This window comes from Argentina silus (genome assembly GCF_951799395.1).
Source record: "Argentina silus genome assembly, chromosome: 17".
NCBI lineage: Eukaryota > Metazoa > Chordata > Actinopteri > Argentiniformes > Argentinidae > Argentina > Argentina silus.
The window spans coordinates 12,339,258-12,355,998 of NC_139671.1; the positions used below are offsets into that span (position 1 = coordinate 12,339,258).

Sequence of the window (16,741 nt, forward strand, 5' to 3'; positions counted from 1 at the left end):
CTTGTGTCCTAAGGTGTCTGGGTCGGTGCAGCTAGGTTAGGAGTGAATAGCTACTTACTTGTCGCAAACGCAGGTGTTTCAACCATGGCAGGGATTCTAGTCAGAACGCTTTGGAACAAAAAGGTACAGCGCACAACGTTATTCGTGAAGCTTTTGCAGACGCAGTGTTTGTCTGAAACTTGTGTGTGGTGGCGAGCTAGCTAGCTAACTAGCAAGCCTGCTAGCTGCAGGCACGTTTGCTGAAGTTCAACTAACCTAGTCTCCACTTTGAAGGTTTTTGTTGTGACAGACTGCAAATTAAATTCTAACTACCCCTTTGACACTCAAGACAGTGGTAACTAGCTGTAATCAATAATTACAGTTTTTCCCAATCGTTTAAACACGTTTCCTGAAACTATAGCTCAATTTCTCAACTTTAAACACAAAACTGAAGAGAGAACCATTTTGTCAACTCTGTTCTCTCTCAAAACTGATTCTTTCCACCAAAAAGACTGTATAAAGACTGTTGCCATATTGTAATACAATACTGTGAATATATCATACATATTGCATTGACAATCATTGTATCAGAATAGGATACAATGCGCATTTGTCTATCCAATGAGCTCCCAGAGTCATAATGTAAACGTATAGTTGATACTGCAACATTGTTTGAGTCCTGAGTCCTGGAGTCCTGAGAATATATAAATTACCCATTTTGGCAAAACTCAGTAATTGCACTGATAAGTAAAATGAAAAACACGACAGTAAGAAAATATTTAGACTGTCTTCTGGGGATGTAATGATGAAATCATTGCACAAATACAAAAAGGTAACAAAGCAAATATTTATTTGTTACTGTAATACAGTAAAATGTTCAGCTGACTGAACTGGCTGCAAAAAAAAAAGTTTTTCATAGGCCCACAAAAAATAAAATGTGGTGAAACAGATCTACATGTAAATCAGTCCGCATCCGATCCTGTTCAGGCCAGAGGACCTCATCTACATCGCCTGCGATGTTCTTCCTGGCCAAGCAGCGGGGGGAAACCGGCTGTGAAAAGTATATACAGTATAGGCTACACATATTTCATAAATGGAAGACAAAACAACATTACACTATACATTTCTCTAAGCACTGTAGATAGCCATAGAAACCATAAAGTTACATTACTGTAATTCCTGTAGAGAGTATAGAAGATTACTGAATTGGTTACTTACCTATTCTCATCTCTAAATGCCCAGATAACTGAGGCTACCGTGAAGCAGCTCAAATTCGTCTGGACTCGCTGCCCAGCTTCCGTCATTGTTAGGCCATGATTGAGTACATGGTCAACCAAAGTTGCACGGATTTCATTAGACATGATTAGACATTAGACATTGGCTCATTGGTTCATTAGACATTGGCTCCCTCTCCCTCTTTGTTCTCCATGCTGCTTCATTTTTTCCCCCAACACAGCAGAGTCTTGTTGTTGATACATGATCATCAAGTTTTCAGACTTGTGTGCATCGTTCCATTTTTTGTGTGCATACAATGGAGAAAAACTAACAGGGACAGGCTAGACTAGTTAGCCAGGTCTGTCAACTTAAACAATGCCATGCAGTTGCTTGCAAAAGTTCAGATTTGCCAATGAAAATGTGTCTTCTCTTTGCAGGTCCCTCTTCAGATGGGTCGCATGTGTTATTCATCATCAGTGGTAAGAAAACAAACATTCTCAAACTTCTAGATTACATGTTATCCAATAATGGCATGTACACATGTTGATTGATTGACATGTCTGTTGTCTATCCTGATTATGTTATTTCCCCCTTTTGCCCCTGTAACCATGCAGCCAACCACAAAGCTGTTCATCGACGGCAAATTTGTGGAGTCCAAGACCTTGGAATGGCTCGACATTCATAATCCTGTAAGTATCAATTCGTTCCGAACCATAACTAATGCCCGCACAAATAGGAGTTACAGAAGTGTACTGTAGCTACCCCTTTAGTGGTTGTCCCGTAGTGGTTGTCATTTTTAATCTTTATGATTGGTAAAGAGTGGAAATAAGAACCCATACTCCACAGCCAATTCAATTCAACCATGACATGTTTATGCATCCTTCATAACTCCTGGGTGTCAGTTTGTTTCTAATGTAGGCTTACTTGTCTTGTTCTTGCCTTTGGCAAAGCAATGATATATGGTTGTTGAATGCAAAAACAGTCCGTCGCCCAGCCTGCCATAACTCTTACCTTCAAATCATTCCACATAAATATAAGTCATTAATATATTGACTATGATTGATGCACAGCTGAAATCTACACTACACCTTCTCATACTCTGTCGAAGGGAATGTAGTTTCAACCAAAGTGTGCTCTCTTCTCTCTCTCTCAGGCCACGAACGAGGTAGTGAGCCGTGTGCCCAAAGCCACACACGAGGAGATGCTTGCAGCTGTAAACTCCTGCTCCAGAGCTTACCACTCATGGTCTGAGACCTCCATCCTCAGCAGACAGCAGATCTTCCTCCGCTACCAGCTGCTCATCAAGGAAAACATTGTAAGGAAAAGACCCTGGTCTATAACCAACGTCAATGTGGCAGTGCCTGCACATGTTAATTTCGAAGACACTTCATTCACACATTGATGCATGTCGATGGCTTCATTTTTCAACATACACATTGTCCATCTCATTTTAGGCATTTTAGCACTAAGAGCATTATCAAAGATCTGTATAATCTGTGTCTCTCATACAGATCTTTTGATAATGCTCTCACTGCTTGGTTAGACGTTCTTATTCTCCCTGGGTTCTATAGCAGTTTCATTTACAGAGATGTTTATTGAGGATGGTGTTTTAATTTGGATGTCTTTCTAATTCTCGGTGGTTTCAGAAAGAGCTGGCCAAGCTGATCACGCTGGAACAGGGAAAGACTCTGGCTGACGCTGAGGGAGATGTCTTCAGAGGACTGCGTGAGTAGAACACAGTCCAGTCCCAACTATGCGCTCTTGTCTCCCTCTCCTTCTATTGGCTCCCCCCCTCCCCTCCTTCTTCCACATGTACTATATTTGACGTTTCTGCCTCTGTCTGTACCCATCTCACCCCCACTCTGCTCCTCTCTGCCCCCTAGAGGTGGTTGAGCACGCCTGCAGCATCACCTCCCTCATGCTGGGAGAGACCCTTCCCTCCATCGCCAAGGATATGGACACCTACACCTACCGCCTGCCCATCGGGGTGTGTGCCGGCATCGCCCCCTTCAACTTCCCGGCCATGATTCCTCTGTGGATGTTTCCCATGGGGATGGTGTGTGGGAATACGTACCTGCTGAAGCCCTCGGAGCGTGTCCCAGGATGCACCATGCTCCTGGCTAAGCTGCTGCAGGATGCTGGGGCGCCTGATGGAACGCTCAACATCATCCACGGCCAGCATGCCGGTGAGGTGTGTGTGTGTGCGTGCGTGCGTGCGTGTGTGCGGGGGCGGATGTGTAATTAGGCAAACGGTATGGTCTAGGGATCATTCAAAGAGTAACCATACCTCAGGCATTATTGTAAAGGGGTTTGCACAATGTCTGTGTAAGTTATTATTTAAAGTGCTGTAGGCTATAGAACTCCATATAGGAAACTTGCAGGCCTTGTTTCCAAGGTAATAACATGATGATATACCTTTATGGCACCAAGTAAATAATGATGACGATGATGATGATGACGATGATGATGATAAGTGGAATGATCGTGACCTTGGACCTCTCTCCTAGCTGTGAACTTCATCTGTGACGACCCTGCCATCAAGGCCATCAGCTTTGTGGGCTCCAACCAAGCAGGAGAATACATCTACAATAGAGGCTCCCAGAACGGCAAGAGAGTACAGTCCAACATGGTACAGAACTGACCAATGTCGTGTTTGAGTTTTTAGGGACATATTTTCATATTCATAATTGACATATTCAGTTATCTTAAATTAGGATAGAAATCATATCAAGAGCAACATATTCAGTCTTAGTTATGTTACTCAGAGTGCACCAAGGTGATTGATGATCCTGGCTAATCCTTGCGGTTTTAGGGAGCGAAGAACCACGGAGTGGTGATGCCTGATGCCAACAAGGAGAACACCCTGAACCAGCTGGTGGGGGCGGCTTTCGGGGCAGCAGGCCAGCGCTGTATGGCTCTCTCAACCGCCATTCTCGTAGGCGAGGCTCGTGATTGGCTCCCAGAGCTGGTGGAGCGCTCCAAAGTGCTGCGTGTCAATGCAGGTGCGTACAGCTTTTACCTGACTTCTGTGTCATGTCATGCAATATCGGACATGCTTTGATTCATGGCTCAGTTACCTCATAGGCCCTAGTAGGCCTCATAGCCCGAGTAGAGGGGCATCTTCATCGTCTCCTGACTGTATCCCCCCCCCCCCGCCCCTGTGTTCTGTAGGTGACCAGCCCGGCGCTGACGTAGGGCCTTTGATCTCACCTGAGGCCAAGGCCAGAGTGGACATGCTGATTCAGAGCGGAGTGGACGAGGGCGCCACGCTCCTGCTGGACGGGAGAAACGTCCACGTCAAAGGATACGAGAACGGAAACTTCGTAGGCCCCACCATCCTGGGCAATGTTACGGTAAGGCTGCACTTGTGTTATTGAACGCAAGTTGCCTGAGTGATTTAAGTTCTGTGTTAGCCTGCTGAGCTAAAGCCTAGGTTTCCCTGGTCTATGAATCGTCAGGCCACGTAACACATGTAATATTCTACAAAGGATCACCACTGTGACCAAGGTCCAGTTCAAGATGAGATACACCATGGTGACACTTTAACTGATATGTGTGTGTCTGTGCATGCGTGCACGTGTGTCTGCTGTAACACTGGAGGGCAAGTGTCGTTAACCATTTCCCTCGGCTGGGTTAATGTATGCCTTGACCAGTGTGGTCTCCTATGGATGTGCTGGGTTTCTCATCTTGCAATGATGGATGGGAGTGATGAATAAGACTGTATCAGAGCAGTCAGATACTCCAGGTTTGTGAGTGTGAGCTTTCCGCTCGTACAGTCGTCTGTCGAAGGGTTTCCTGTCCAACACTTTTCTTTCTGCCTTTTTTTAAGTTTTTTTTTTCTTTCTGTCCCCGGTAGCAGTTACACCTGTCACCCGTCAAAGCTCTCAACGGTCCGCCGCCTCATGTTTTCCAGAGGCTCAGCCCGAGTGTCAGTCGTCTGTTTTTTTTTTTTTTTGCTTTAGGCAACTTGTTGTAGCTTGGTAGAGTGCAGCAACAGTCTGAAACCCAGGCAAGCAAGGGGCTGTAGCTGTGCACAATAAAATAATCTGTCCAAGTGTGCTTTCAAAGGCAGATTGTGTGAACTTGATGATGATTGCTACTTAATTCATCAGGGAATATTGATCAAGTTGTATTGTACTGTATTTGAATGGGGGTATGTATCTTCTGTGACATGACCATTGTGTGTGTGTGTGTGTGTGTGTGTGTGTGTGTGTGTGTGTGTGTGTGTTCCCCAGGCGGAGATGAAATGTTACACGGAGGAGATCTTCGGGCCAGTGCTGGTTGTTCTGGAGGCTGACAGCCTGGATGAGGCCATCTCCTTGGTCAACAATAACCCGTACGGCAACGGAACGGCCATCTTCACCACCAACGGAGCCACCGCCCGCAAGTACACACACGAGGTGGACGTGGGACAGGTGAGTGAAATATGGAACAGGAGAGAAGATATCAAACCATAGACAGTGTGACCTGTTGTAGCCACGCAGGAGCTCGAGATGTCGACGACTGGAAAACAATGAAAAGAAAACGTCGCTATTTGATGACACTCTCAGATGTGATCTTTAATCTTTATAAAACCAGTCATGCGCAATGATCATTGGACCCCTTCATTTTAAGATAAATATGTGACTCATAGGTGACTGCAGTATATGATGATTCACAGCATGTCGTCACTGAAGGTATTTCTGTTTCTAATGCTTTACTGAGATGAATCACGGGTGAAGCTACTATCGTTTTGAAATGAGATGCCATCTTTTTTTGATTTCTCAAATAATTCCATGATTAACAATGAACCGCTTGGTTGATGATGTGGTGGCTGAATGTGGGTATTTTTGTGTGTACAGATTGGAGTGAATGTGCCCATCCCAGTCCCGCTACCCATGTTCTCTTTCACCGGATCCAGAAACTCCTTCAGAGGGGACACTAACTTCTACGGCAAACAGGTAAGCACACAACACAACAGCACAATATAACATTTAGTAAATGAATGAATGAATGGTTGTGAGAAATGTATTTTATGTCGCATTTTGGGTGTTAGAAGATTGAAGTTGATCCATTTCCTGTTGTGTTCTCGGTCCCTCCAGGGGATCCAGTTTTACACTCAGATTAAGACTGTGACATCACAGTGGAAGGCTGAGGATGCCACCACGAAGAGCCCAGCTGTTACCATGCCGACCATGGGACGCTAAGGAATGTCATGTTCTCTCTGGCACAACCTTCAACATACTACTGACATGCCTTGTTGTTGTTGTTGTTGTGATGTGAGCTGCTGTAACGTCTTCATTTCTCCTCGGGGATCTATCTATCCATCGTAACACTTATGAAGAGGGAAGCAAATGGTACAAACAAACTATCCAAGTTGCAGTCTTGAAAATGTTTTATACAGAGTGTATTTTAGCAATTTATTTTAGTTTTGAGTTTCACCTAGTAGCTAATGCTTCCCATGATGAAAAGTCTCACCTGAAACATACTGTTGTACAACCATTCTAGTCAGTCAGACAGTATTAGCTACATACTGTCTCTGTGAATAGCCATGGAAAGAATGGACAATAAATTATGCAGTGGGTGACCGTGTCTGTGAGCTCTCCCACCATGAGTGTTCCCTGTCTGTGAAATCAGGGCTTCTGCCATATTGCTTTCAACTGTATTATAAAATCAGAGCAGATGTAGCAAGGAAGCCACTGTAGTATTGAGATGCATTCATTGTTATTATCACTCCAGTACAATTATGTTTTCATTTGTTTACACATGCAAATGTGCTGAACCAGTCTGTTAGTGTGTGTGTGTGTGTGTCTGTGTGTGTGTGGATCCAATTTGTAATGTAGTGTCGCAACGATACGCTCTGTCCTCATGACCATGCATGATGTAAAGGTATTGTTTTACATGGAATAAAGATTTACATTAATACTGATGCTTACTTCCTCACTGTGTATACCTCATCAGGGTGTTGGTCACTATAAATAATGTTGTGGATTTGTGCTCTAAGCAATGCAAGTTTAATGTTTTCCTTTCAGTTGTGAACCTGGATGCATTGCAAACCCAATCTTGTATGGGTGAGACTGAAGGAGAGGTATGCATCTGTATTGTTCCTTAGTTGAAATTAGTTGTTTCAGATGCACTCTATGCATGGAGAGTGATGAGTACATGAGACTGCCATCATGTTAATAATCTGGTCATAATCCTTAGGGAGAATGTTTCTCAGAATAGTTGCAAATGTTGGTATATTTGAGTCAGACACCTTTAGAGCCAACCTGTGGGGATATGTTGGGCTTTGGGGTTCCTGAAGTTCTTAATTATAGCCAACAGAATAAAACTGGCCACTTTGGCACAAGCCCTGGCAAACTACTTTGCGGTTGTTTGAGTAGCAGAGGTGATTTGGATCTCACACTCGTGCCTATCACACTTGCTGAAGTACTATCATCAGAGTTAAATTGATTGACAATACATGTTTGTTTTATGACAAAACAGAGCAGAGAGATTAACATTGGCTATGCCAGCAATTTTGCCAACAAAGAATGGCAATAGTTTTAAGACCTGCAAAGGTAGATGAGAACAGTGCAAGGTTAGACATTTTTTATTACTGGTGATAACAATTATGGTGAGCAACAAGTGCATCAGGCCGTAATCTGTTGTGTGCTCTTAAAATGTGTGGGTTCAATATTGAAGTCTTAATTAAAAAGTAATAAAAACACATCACTCTTTGAGTCAGCAACCAATAGACACCAGGCTGGCCTGTTCCAACATGTGCAGGATCTGATACCTGTTGTGGTTGTTGACTGACTCATGTTTCTGTTTTCATGAGAATTGTTTTTAATATTGATGTAGGCTATTTATGAATGATATCATATGAGTGGGCACCTGGAGTAATTGATTTATGAGAGGCACATGCTCAACCGCACAACACCCCCCCCTCCTCAATTCCTCTGCATGCACACACACACACACACACACACACACACACACACACACACACACACACACACACACACACACACTATCTAGGCAGAGTGTCAAACTTTTGGATTATGAAGATCTATTCAAACAATCCTCACAATCTCCCACAGGCTTTTATGGCACTGTAATATAACAGTGAATGCAGTAATGCCTGGCATTTCGCTGTTGAGGGAATTCCTCTGTGTTGACAGACAGACAGACCAACAGACTTGTTGCAAATCCTAGCATTAGAAAAATGCCTCTACTGGCACAAAAATGATTACAGGGTCCGCTTGACTGCATTGCACATGCTGAGAATTGGTCTTGTGGGCTGTTTCTTTTTGTTTTTTCAGCATGTTCTTTGTCAGAACATAACGCTCATATTTGCATAGTCAGGATTGATTGCCCTAATGTGGGCTATTGAAACAACATTGTATCTCTGTATCCAAATGAGTGTTTCGTTCAGTGGCCACGTTCCACCCAGGCCACGTTTGTTGACGTTTGTCAGAACATTGATGACGTATGCCGTTCAGCTGTGATAACATGTCAAGCATGCTCGGCTGCTGACATTCTCTAACATGTCACTTAATATGAATCCCTACGTCTGTGACAACGTATTTTTCTCAAATCAAAATGTCTATATAGTTTGTAAATGTTGATACATTTTGCACGGTTAGTTTATTTGAACAATTCACTGCGAAAGAATAGTTTGCTAAAGTACTAGCTAGCTAGCTGTCAAATGGTAAGTTGTGTGTGATAACAAGAATAGTCAAGCTATGCTAGCTAGCGCCACTTAACGACTGAGTTTACTTTTTAAGTTGTGTCACAACAGTTGAAATTGTTTGCAGTAGTGTACTTGAATTGAATGAATCCCTAGAAATATGAGCAGAGAGAGACATATAGTATAAGAGTCCAGTGATACAATGTCCCTGCCAGTGTTCATTAGGGACACACATCCCATTGGAGCAGCAGGATAGGCCAACAACTCACATACTCACACTTCTCACTGATGTGGTAGTTTGGCAACGGGTTTTCCAGAAATATGCTGTGTTGTTGTTATTGGATTATGTGCCGTGCATTTGCCTAACAGTACCTTGCTAAAATGGAGCAGCATGTTGATGAATTGATCACTGGGTTTTTCATACATATGATAGATGGGTTTGGGCATTTACTTTGCAAAACAACAGGGCAGTCTTTGTGTGACGTGAGTGAATGTACAGGAATTAGACTGTTTAATGTTGCTTGATTTCTGTGGTTTTAAAAGGTGGTTTTGTTACTGTCCCTGTTCTTCAGAACCCTTGTTGCTGTGAAAGAGATTACAAGTGATAAGGATATTCTCCTCCGGTTGGTGCATGGCTAATTTAGGGTGTGGTCAAGGTACATAACTGCATGTGATGGTTTGTTTGCTTCTGTTGCTTGTTGCCTCTTCTTGCGATTGTCTATCATCTCGCGTTCTTAGGAGCTGTGGTACTGTACATCCTTTTAATCTCTCCTCTCGTCTATAAACAACTGCTGTAGTCTACTCTCACTCATTAGTTTAGTACATTAATATACCCAGGTGTTCAGCAGACTTAATCTTCCTTTGTTCCTATCCATCAGAGAGAGAGACTCTTTTTTGCCAGCTCATTCTCCAGAGTGAAGATGACTCTTCAGACTCCTTTCCTCTCTGTGCTGGTCCTGCTGGCGCTGGCGGGGCTAACCCACGCTGAGGTGAAGGGCTCTGGACTGGACTTCACAGCCAGCTTGGGGAACATGATCCTCCCCAGCTTTAGCCGGCCGGCCAACTCTAGTCGTATCTTCTACGGGGTGATGTTTGATGCTGGGAGCACAGGGACACGCATCCACGTCTACACCTTTATACAGAAAGATGCTGGTGAGGTTGCACTGAACTCTGTCTGTTCCCCCACTCAAAACATGTACTGTGCACAGAATATGGGGTGAGGGAGATGAGGTGGTTGTACAATGAAATGTTTATGTAACTTTATGTGAAGGCATATGCAAGTATTGTGATGTAAAAATAACAAATTGAAAACATTACAAAAGAGTGATCAAGAATGATCAGTGCACATTGTAGATGAAAGGCATATTGCTCAAAACAGATTTTGTCCTCAACGTAGATTTGGACATTGTTTTTGATGTTTTGTGCACACCTGTTATGTTTCAGATGAGTTGCCTGTTTTGGATAACGAGATGTTCCATTCCATAAAGCCTGGTTTATCAGCATATGCTGACATGCCTGAAATGGTAAATTCTTTGGCTTTTATTGTTGGTTCATTAAATTGCATGTTTTGTTACAACATAGATGCACTGAATGGGTTAATACATACAATTGTACATACAATTGTTTTATTCACCTGAACTCAAACCACATGGATTTGATTCAGCGATTGAATTATCACAATATGACCAAAAAATGTTAGTTAGATAGACTGTGTCTGCAGAAATATGCTGTGTGCCAGCACAACCAATGCTACTTCTGTAAGGAACCGGGTGTCGGTGTCTAATCCTGGGATTAAATTTCAGTGACAATAGTTTTCCCTCCAAAAGCTAAAAGGAAGATTAGACAGCTGCATCCTACACACCAGTCCTCAAGGGTTTTTGCGGTGTATGAAAGTGCTGCTATCCAATTTTCCTGTCATGTATTCCATGGGAAAAAAATAATAAAAAATTAACAGTTTTGGCTACGTCTTCATCACCCCAGGGTGGGCACACAGTGAGGATGCTGTTGAAGGTGGTTAAGAAGACGGTCCCACGTCTGGAGTGGAAGAGAACCCCGTTGGTCCTCAGAGCCACAGCTGGACTAAGGCTGCTGCCTCCAGAGAAAGCACAGGCTCTGCTGAACCAGGTAGGGTACTGCTTAGGGAGATAACATCTGTAGGAGATAAGGCACTTATCTAGTGGATAGAGCATTTCCAATTGAGCTGGGGCACTTCCAGATGTGAGGGCTGTTTAGGAAACTGCTTGTTCATAGAGAGCACTTTCAATAGTGTTTGGCACTTCTTAGTGAGGTTAGAGAATTGTGGTATGGATTAAACTCTAGTAGAGGGCCAGAGGCACTTCTAGATAAGGTAGGACACTTACAGGGTATTGCTTAATGATCTAAGGGAATAGGGTGCATGGAGAGCCCTTTTAGTAGGGTAAGGCACTGCTTATTGTGCTATTGGGGGAAATGTGTAGGAGAATAGGGCACCTCTGGTGTAGGACACTGCTTTAGTAGGGCATGGGACCACTGGAGGAGATAATGATACATTCGGTCCTATTGTGTCATTTTTGGTTCCACACCCCTCCCCCAGGTTCAGGACGTGTTTGATGAATCTCCCTTCTTGGTGCCAGACGACAGCGTCAGCATAATGAACGGTACCAACGAAGGTAACATCTGCCCCCCCCCATGGCTCAGACAAAACCATTTATCAGAGATCTCTGATCTCTCATGATGTTTCAGCACAACTCTCTTGGTGGCATCAGTCCGTCTCCCCGCTTTAGCTTGCTAAGCAGTTGTTTTTTTCCCCCATTGGAGTGGTATCGGTTTTCTGGAACCATTTTTCGAAATTACTGACAGATTATCTCGATCTGTTGTGATGACGCTCTAGGAAAAAGCAAAGTTGTTTTTGGCTGCTGTTTTGGTTACAACTGAGAAAGGTGTAATCATGAGGTGAATGGAATTTGACAGTGTAATTGATTTGTCAGCATTTCCACCCCTGTCTCTCATAAAGCACGCTCTCTCTCTCGCATACACAAACACACACACACCCGCGCACACTTAAACTAGTATTTATGCATGTAAGCTTGTTATGGGTTCGCTGCGGACTATGTATGACAAACACTGCACTACCTATAATCTACTGTGAGTCATCGTTGAAAAAATGTATGTATACCAATTCCACTTAAATGACTCTTTCGTATTTCTGCTCTTAATTTTTTGTTTTATGTAGGAATCCTGGCCTGGGTAACTGTGAATTTTTTGACAGGTGAGGCATGTAACCCTTTTGGCATATTATGAAAACAGTCCAACACATTTTCATGTAGGTGGTAATTTCCTGAGCTGAAACCCTGGCTAGCACAGTGGAGCATGAATCAACTCATAGAAGGTGTGTCTTTCCTTCTTCCGGTACAGGACAGAAACAAATGGTTTGTATGTTGGTTAGTGAACTGTCCATTTTTCCCAGTTACTATGCACTTTTGTCTAGATTCTATTTAGATATGTGTGCCATGGTTGTGGGGTCAGGTAGTGTATGTACACTAGCATCATGATAACAGCTGAAATCGCTATGGTATCATTTCATAAACCCCTGCTCCTTAGGAGATAACCTGGATTTGTACAGCAGCCACAGTGGAACTGAAGAGGATTGCATTCCTCAAAGAGGCTCCTGTGATCTTTATCAGTTTCCACAGCATGATTTCACACACCAGGTTACAGTGCCTGTGCCAAATCATCCTTTTGAAGATAGCATCTAAAGTGTGACTGATTTTTTATCTTCAGAGTGAAAGCTCTTGATAATGTTAGTTGAAATGTGAAATGTTTTTTTAGGTCACCTCTATGCCCAGACCAAGAAGACGGTGGGGATCTTGGATTTGGGTGGAGGATCAACTCAAATCAGTTTCCTTCCACACTCCAGAGTTAGTATCCTGAAGTCTCTGCACTGGACATTGTGTTTATACAGTGCGTATATGTTTGCCTAGAATGATAACTTCTTTGACTGCTTTTCCTGCACAGAAAACCATTGAAAGTGCTCCTGCTGACTGCATTGCCAGATTTGACATGTTCAACTCGACATATCAATTATACACTCACAGGTAACTAAGCTGTTCACAAGAAGTACACACAGTTCACCATAATAGACTGCTGCAGTGTTGACATTCCTGCGAGATCTAATTCCACTGTGGTTAGTGGCTACATTGATATTAATCACAAGAGACTGAAATGCTAAAAAAGGAAGAGAATCACATTTGACTGTCTAGGTCGGGGGGGGGGGGTCAAACTAGCTTTGGTCGCGGGCTGTATTGGACCAAATGCAACCTCACACAGGCAGAAAGAAGTAACACATTTGTTGGTAAAAGTAAACGAATGTCCACTGCTGTGCTCACCAGCACCTCATATACAATGTTCGATATTACAGTAGCCTATACTCAGCCTACACTCAATGGCTCATTTTCACAGAGCTCAATATTACATTGTTACAGTAGCCTACTCAAACTCAGACTAATGCCTTATTTTCAACATGGGTTCATCTGTAGGCATCTGAAGGATGGAACTAAAAATTAGAATTAATAACGAATTAACAAATATACTTGGAAGTCCATTATAAGCAATAATAATAATAATAATTTAAATGTACCTTACCAAGAACAATAAATAACTGTAAGTAGGAGTCCAACTTTTTTTTGTTGTTGTTCATGTCCTCCAATCTAGAGTGAGTGGAAGGGATAAAAAAAAAAAAAGGAATACATAAAATAGAGGAAAGACGTCATACAAGCAATAAAAGGAAAGACATCATACAAGCAATGTCTGATTAATTGCTATCTTCCCACTTCAAAGCTGACAGGCCAGTTTCCACTTTGACACTCCTGGTCTAGGTCGTTGTTATTAACTTGTTTTAGAGTAATTGAATATGACCCAAATACTGCGTAACCTCTTCCATGTACAGCGTTTTAATTGGCTCCAAAATAAACCAAGTGGTGTTACACTTGGACTCCAAATGAGACCAGTGTTTGGAGCGTTGGCCTAGTTATCACAGCTATTTTCAGTGGAACAACAAGAAAGTCTTCACTGGAAGGTTTTCATCATGAGAACATCATCTGTTTGTTTAGTCATTAGGATTTAGACTTATGGGTTTGTGTGGCCTACTTCAGTCAGGGAGGCAGAAATCAGAGGACGGGTTCATTGTAATGCATGGAATGGAATGAGCCTGTCCTCTGATTTCTACCTCCACCAGCCTCCCCTCTTCAGAGATGATGCTGAATGCCTAAGTGTCATCTGAGGTGACTTTGTAAGTTGTAACTGTGACTTCCCTCAGCTACCTGGGAAATGGGCTGATGGCCGGACGACTGGCAACCCTGGGAGCTTTGGGGGCAGAAGGTACACCAAATTAAGTGCATCTTCAGAATTGGATATAGGATAGTTAGATTTTAAGGTTTTAGCAATGATAATACTAAGGATGATTACAAGTCCTTGTCTTGCATCTTAAGTTGAAGTCTGGTTGAGGGAGTGAGTATTTAAGACCAGGTGTGTGGTCTCCCCAGCCGATGAACAACATTAAAGAGGCCGTTCTCTGATCTGTTCTGTTTCACAGGATTGGAATGGAGGGTCTTCAAAAGCTCCTGCCTACCCAAGAAATTCAGGGAGGAGTGGAGCTTTGGAGGGCTCACCTACACAGTCAGTGGGATTCCAGATGGTGAGACCCATAAAAATAGAATATAGATCATGTGTATATATAAATAATATACAGTATCTCTGTAGTGAGAAACCTACCTGCTGTTTCCACTGTAGAACAAGGAGCTAGTTTTGCTTGCTAAAGCAACATTTAAGATTTCAGTGAGGGTCTAAATCTAACATGAGATCAGCTTGCCTTGCAAAACTTGCATCCTCTTGTAAGTCATTGCATTGATCTCAACGAGAGATATTGCCACAAGTTTGAATGCATAGGATATGGATTCAGCCTGTGATTTAAAAATAAATAAATAAATCATGCAAATCTTCAGGACATCTCCCATGGGTCATTTATAATACCCTCTCTCTGGTTTCACCCTAGGTTACGCAGGGTACAAACTCTGCTACCAGGAGGTACTCAAGGTCGTGAAGGGGATTGTGCACCATCCCTTTGAGCTCAAAGACAGCAGTGTCTTCTACGCTTTCTCTTATTACTTTGATAGAGCCGTGGACTCAGGCCTTATTGGTAAGAGATAAGACACACACACACACACACACACACACACACACACACACACACACCTCGTATAATTACACAGACCTTGAATGAGATGTGTTCTCATTCTGGGCAAGGAAATATGAGTCATCACTGCCTGACTCAGTGGTATGATGAGCTATAGGTGTGTAGTTATTAGAAAAACGGCTCTGGTTGCTGAGACTGATGGGAAAGGGCACCGGCTCTATTATTAGTATGATGAAAATGTGCTTGTAGACCTGCTCTCATTATAATGAATGATGCTGAGTGATGACAGTGTTTTTGATGAAAGGCAAATGACCCTGATTTGGTCCTGTTTCAGACGGGGCTCGAGGGGGCATGCTGGAGGTCAGAGACTTCAAGAAGAGAGCTAAAGAGGGTGAGGCAGGCCCGAGTCATGAGGGGCATGGCCATGCATCATTACTGCCATCCACTTGCTGCCCTGTGTTCTTGAGACACGGGCTGCATCTCAATAGCCACGAGTCTCTTCCCTTCTTCATGTGTACTGATCTGAAAATATGAAATACAAAAGTGCATCCTCCCTTCATTCCTAACTTCAGGGAATCACATACCAGTATCTGAGAAGGTTGGATTTGTGAATGCTGCTTTAACTTAGACAATTAACATTACCTATTCTGACAGGGCCATGATTTCTCTTGTTTCTTAGTGTGCAACAAGATGTCTAAGTACCGACCCCTCAGCCCCTTCCTGTGCATGGACATGACCTACATCACCTGCCTGCTGAAGGATGGCTTTGGCTTCAACGAGAACACAGTACTACAGGTGAGACTGGTGTTCACTATGACATGCTGTAGCTCTGCTCCGGTGAGGGTGATGTGATATACAGTACTATATGAAAGGTTAGCATAACACTAATATGGCTACAATATTGCTTTTAGGTGACTTTTAAGTGTTGTGCACAAAATCAATGTCAAAATAATTTTGGTTAGAATTAGCTACGTAATGGTAACATTGTACAGTTAGAAGAAACGGCCAGACACAAGATTAGTTACCTTTTTTATTCAAATAAATACAAAAGGCATAAAGAGTGATTTGTGTGTGTGTGTGTCTGTGTCGCGCTCTCTCGTACTAGCTGACTAAGAAGGTGAACAACGTGGAGACCAGCTGGGCTTTAGGCGCCACATTCAACCACTTCCAGAACCTGAAGATCCACTGAGAAAGCAGAGCCAGGTGGTGAGAGGACACAGGGAGAAGGAAAAACCACTGACAGTCGGTGCTTAACAAGAAATGTACAGACAAATCACCACTACCACCTTATTTGGCTACTCTAGGGAGCATGTGTTGAAATATTTCTTGGGGCGTGTAGCTAAGAAATATTAGGGTCTTGGATGTCTTTCAAAAATTACTGGCCACTTTGACAACAGACAACTGTATTTCTTTTCTTTTGCCTTAGTATTTCTTAAGATTTTAATTGTGTTGATAACAATTTTGTCTCATTTAAGACTTAAAATGGCTGGTTCCATACATACATGTAGTTAGATTTGTGTTTACAGTATGCTACAGCTGTAAGAAAATGGAGCAGTTCCCGGGGTAAAATGATATGCATATCTGTAGGTGCATTACTGTTCCTATGACCTGATGGAGATGCTGAAACGCTGGGGGCTGGCATGGAGACTGAACCTGCAACAAAGTTGTTACTGTTGATTTGACGCACATAAGTCCTTCAATATCACCTTGACCACTATTGAATCTAT

The 16,741-nt window shown here is 42.9% G+C and overlaps 2 protein-coding genes across 2 annotated transcripts; both read left to right on the forward strand.

The window, feature by feature from the left end:
• LOC310817682 (methylmalonate-semialdehyde/malonate-semialdehyde dehydrogenase [acylating], mitochondrial-like) lies at positions 1-7,102 on the forward strand. The gene is made up of 12 exons (XM_083688341.1): positions 1-123; positions 1,632-1,673; positions 1,809-1,883; positions 2,348-2,509; positions 2,841-2,919; positions 3,078-3,380; positions 3,702-3,823; positions 4,007-4,196; positions 4,366-4,547; positions 5,430-5,609; positions 6,036-6,134; positions 6,276-7,102. The coding sequence occupies exons 1-12, from the start codon at positions 85-87 to the stop codon at positions 6,378-6,380; spliced, it is 1,578 nt and encodes a 525-aa protein (XP_083544467.1). The 5' UTR covers positions 1-84; the 3' UTR covers positions 6,381-7,102.
• Positions 7,103-9,473: 2,371 nt separating this feature from the next.
• entpd5b (ectonucleoside triphosphate diphosphohydrolase 5b) lies at positions 9,474-16,221 on the forward strand. Its single transcript, XM_083689016.1, has 14 exons — positions 9,474-9,501; positions 9,747-9,997; positions 10,289-10,368; positions 10,826-10,969; positions 11,418-11,493; positions 12,057-12,092; positions 12,653-12,741; positions 12,839-12,918; positions 14,139-14,200; positions 14,415-14,516; positions 14,874-15,017; positions 15,349-15,405; positions 15,694-15,809; positions 16,120-16,221. Exons 2-14 carry the CDS (start codon positions 9,766-9,768, stop codon positions 16,201-16,203), a joined length of 1,302 nt encoding a protein of 433 aa, XP_083545142.1. The 5' UTR covers positions 9,474-9,501; positions 9,747-9,765; the 3' UTR covers positions 16,204-16,221.
• Positions 16,222-16,741: the final 520 nt, after the last annotated feature.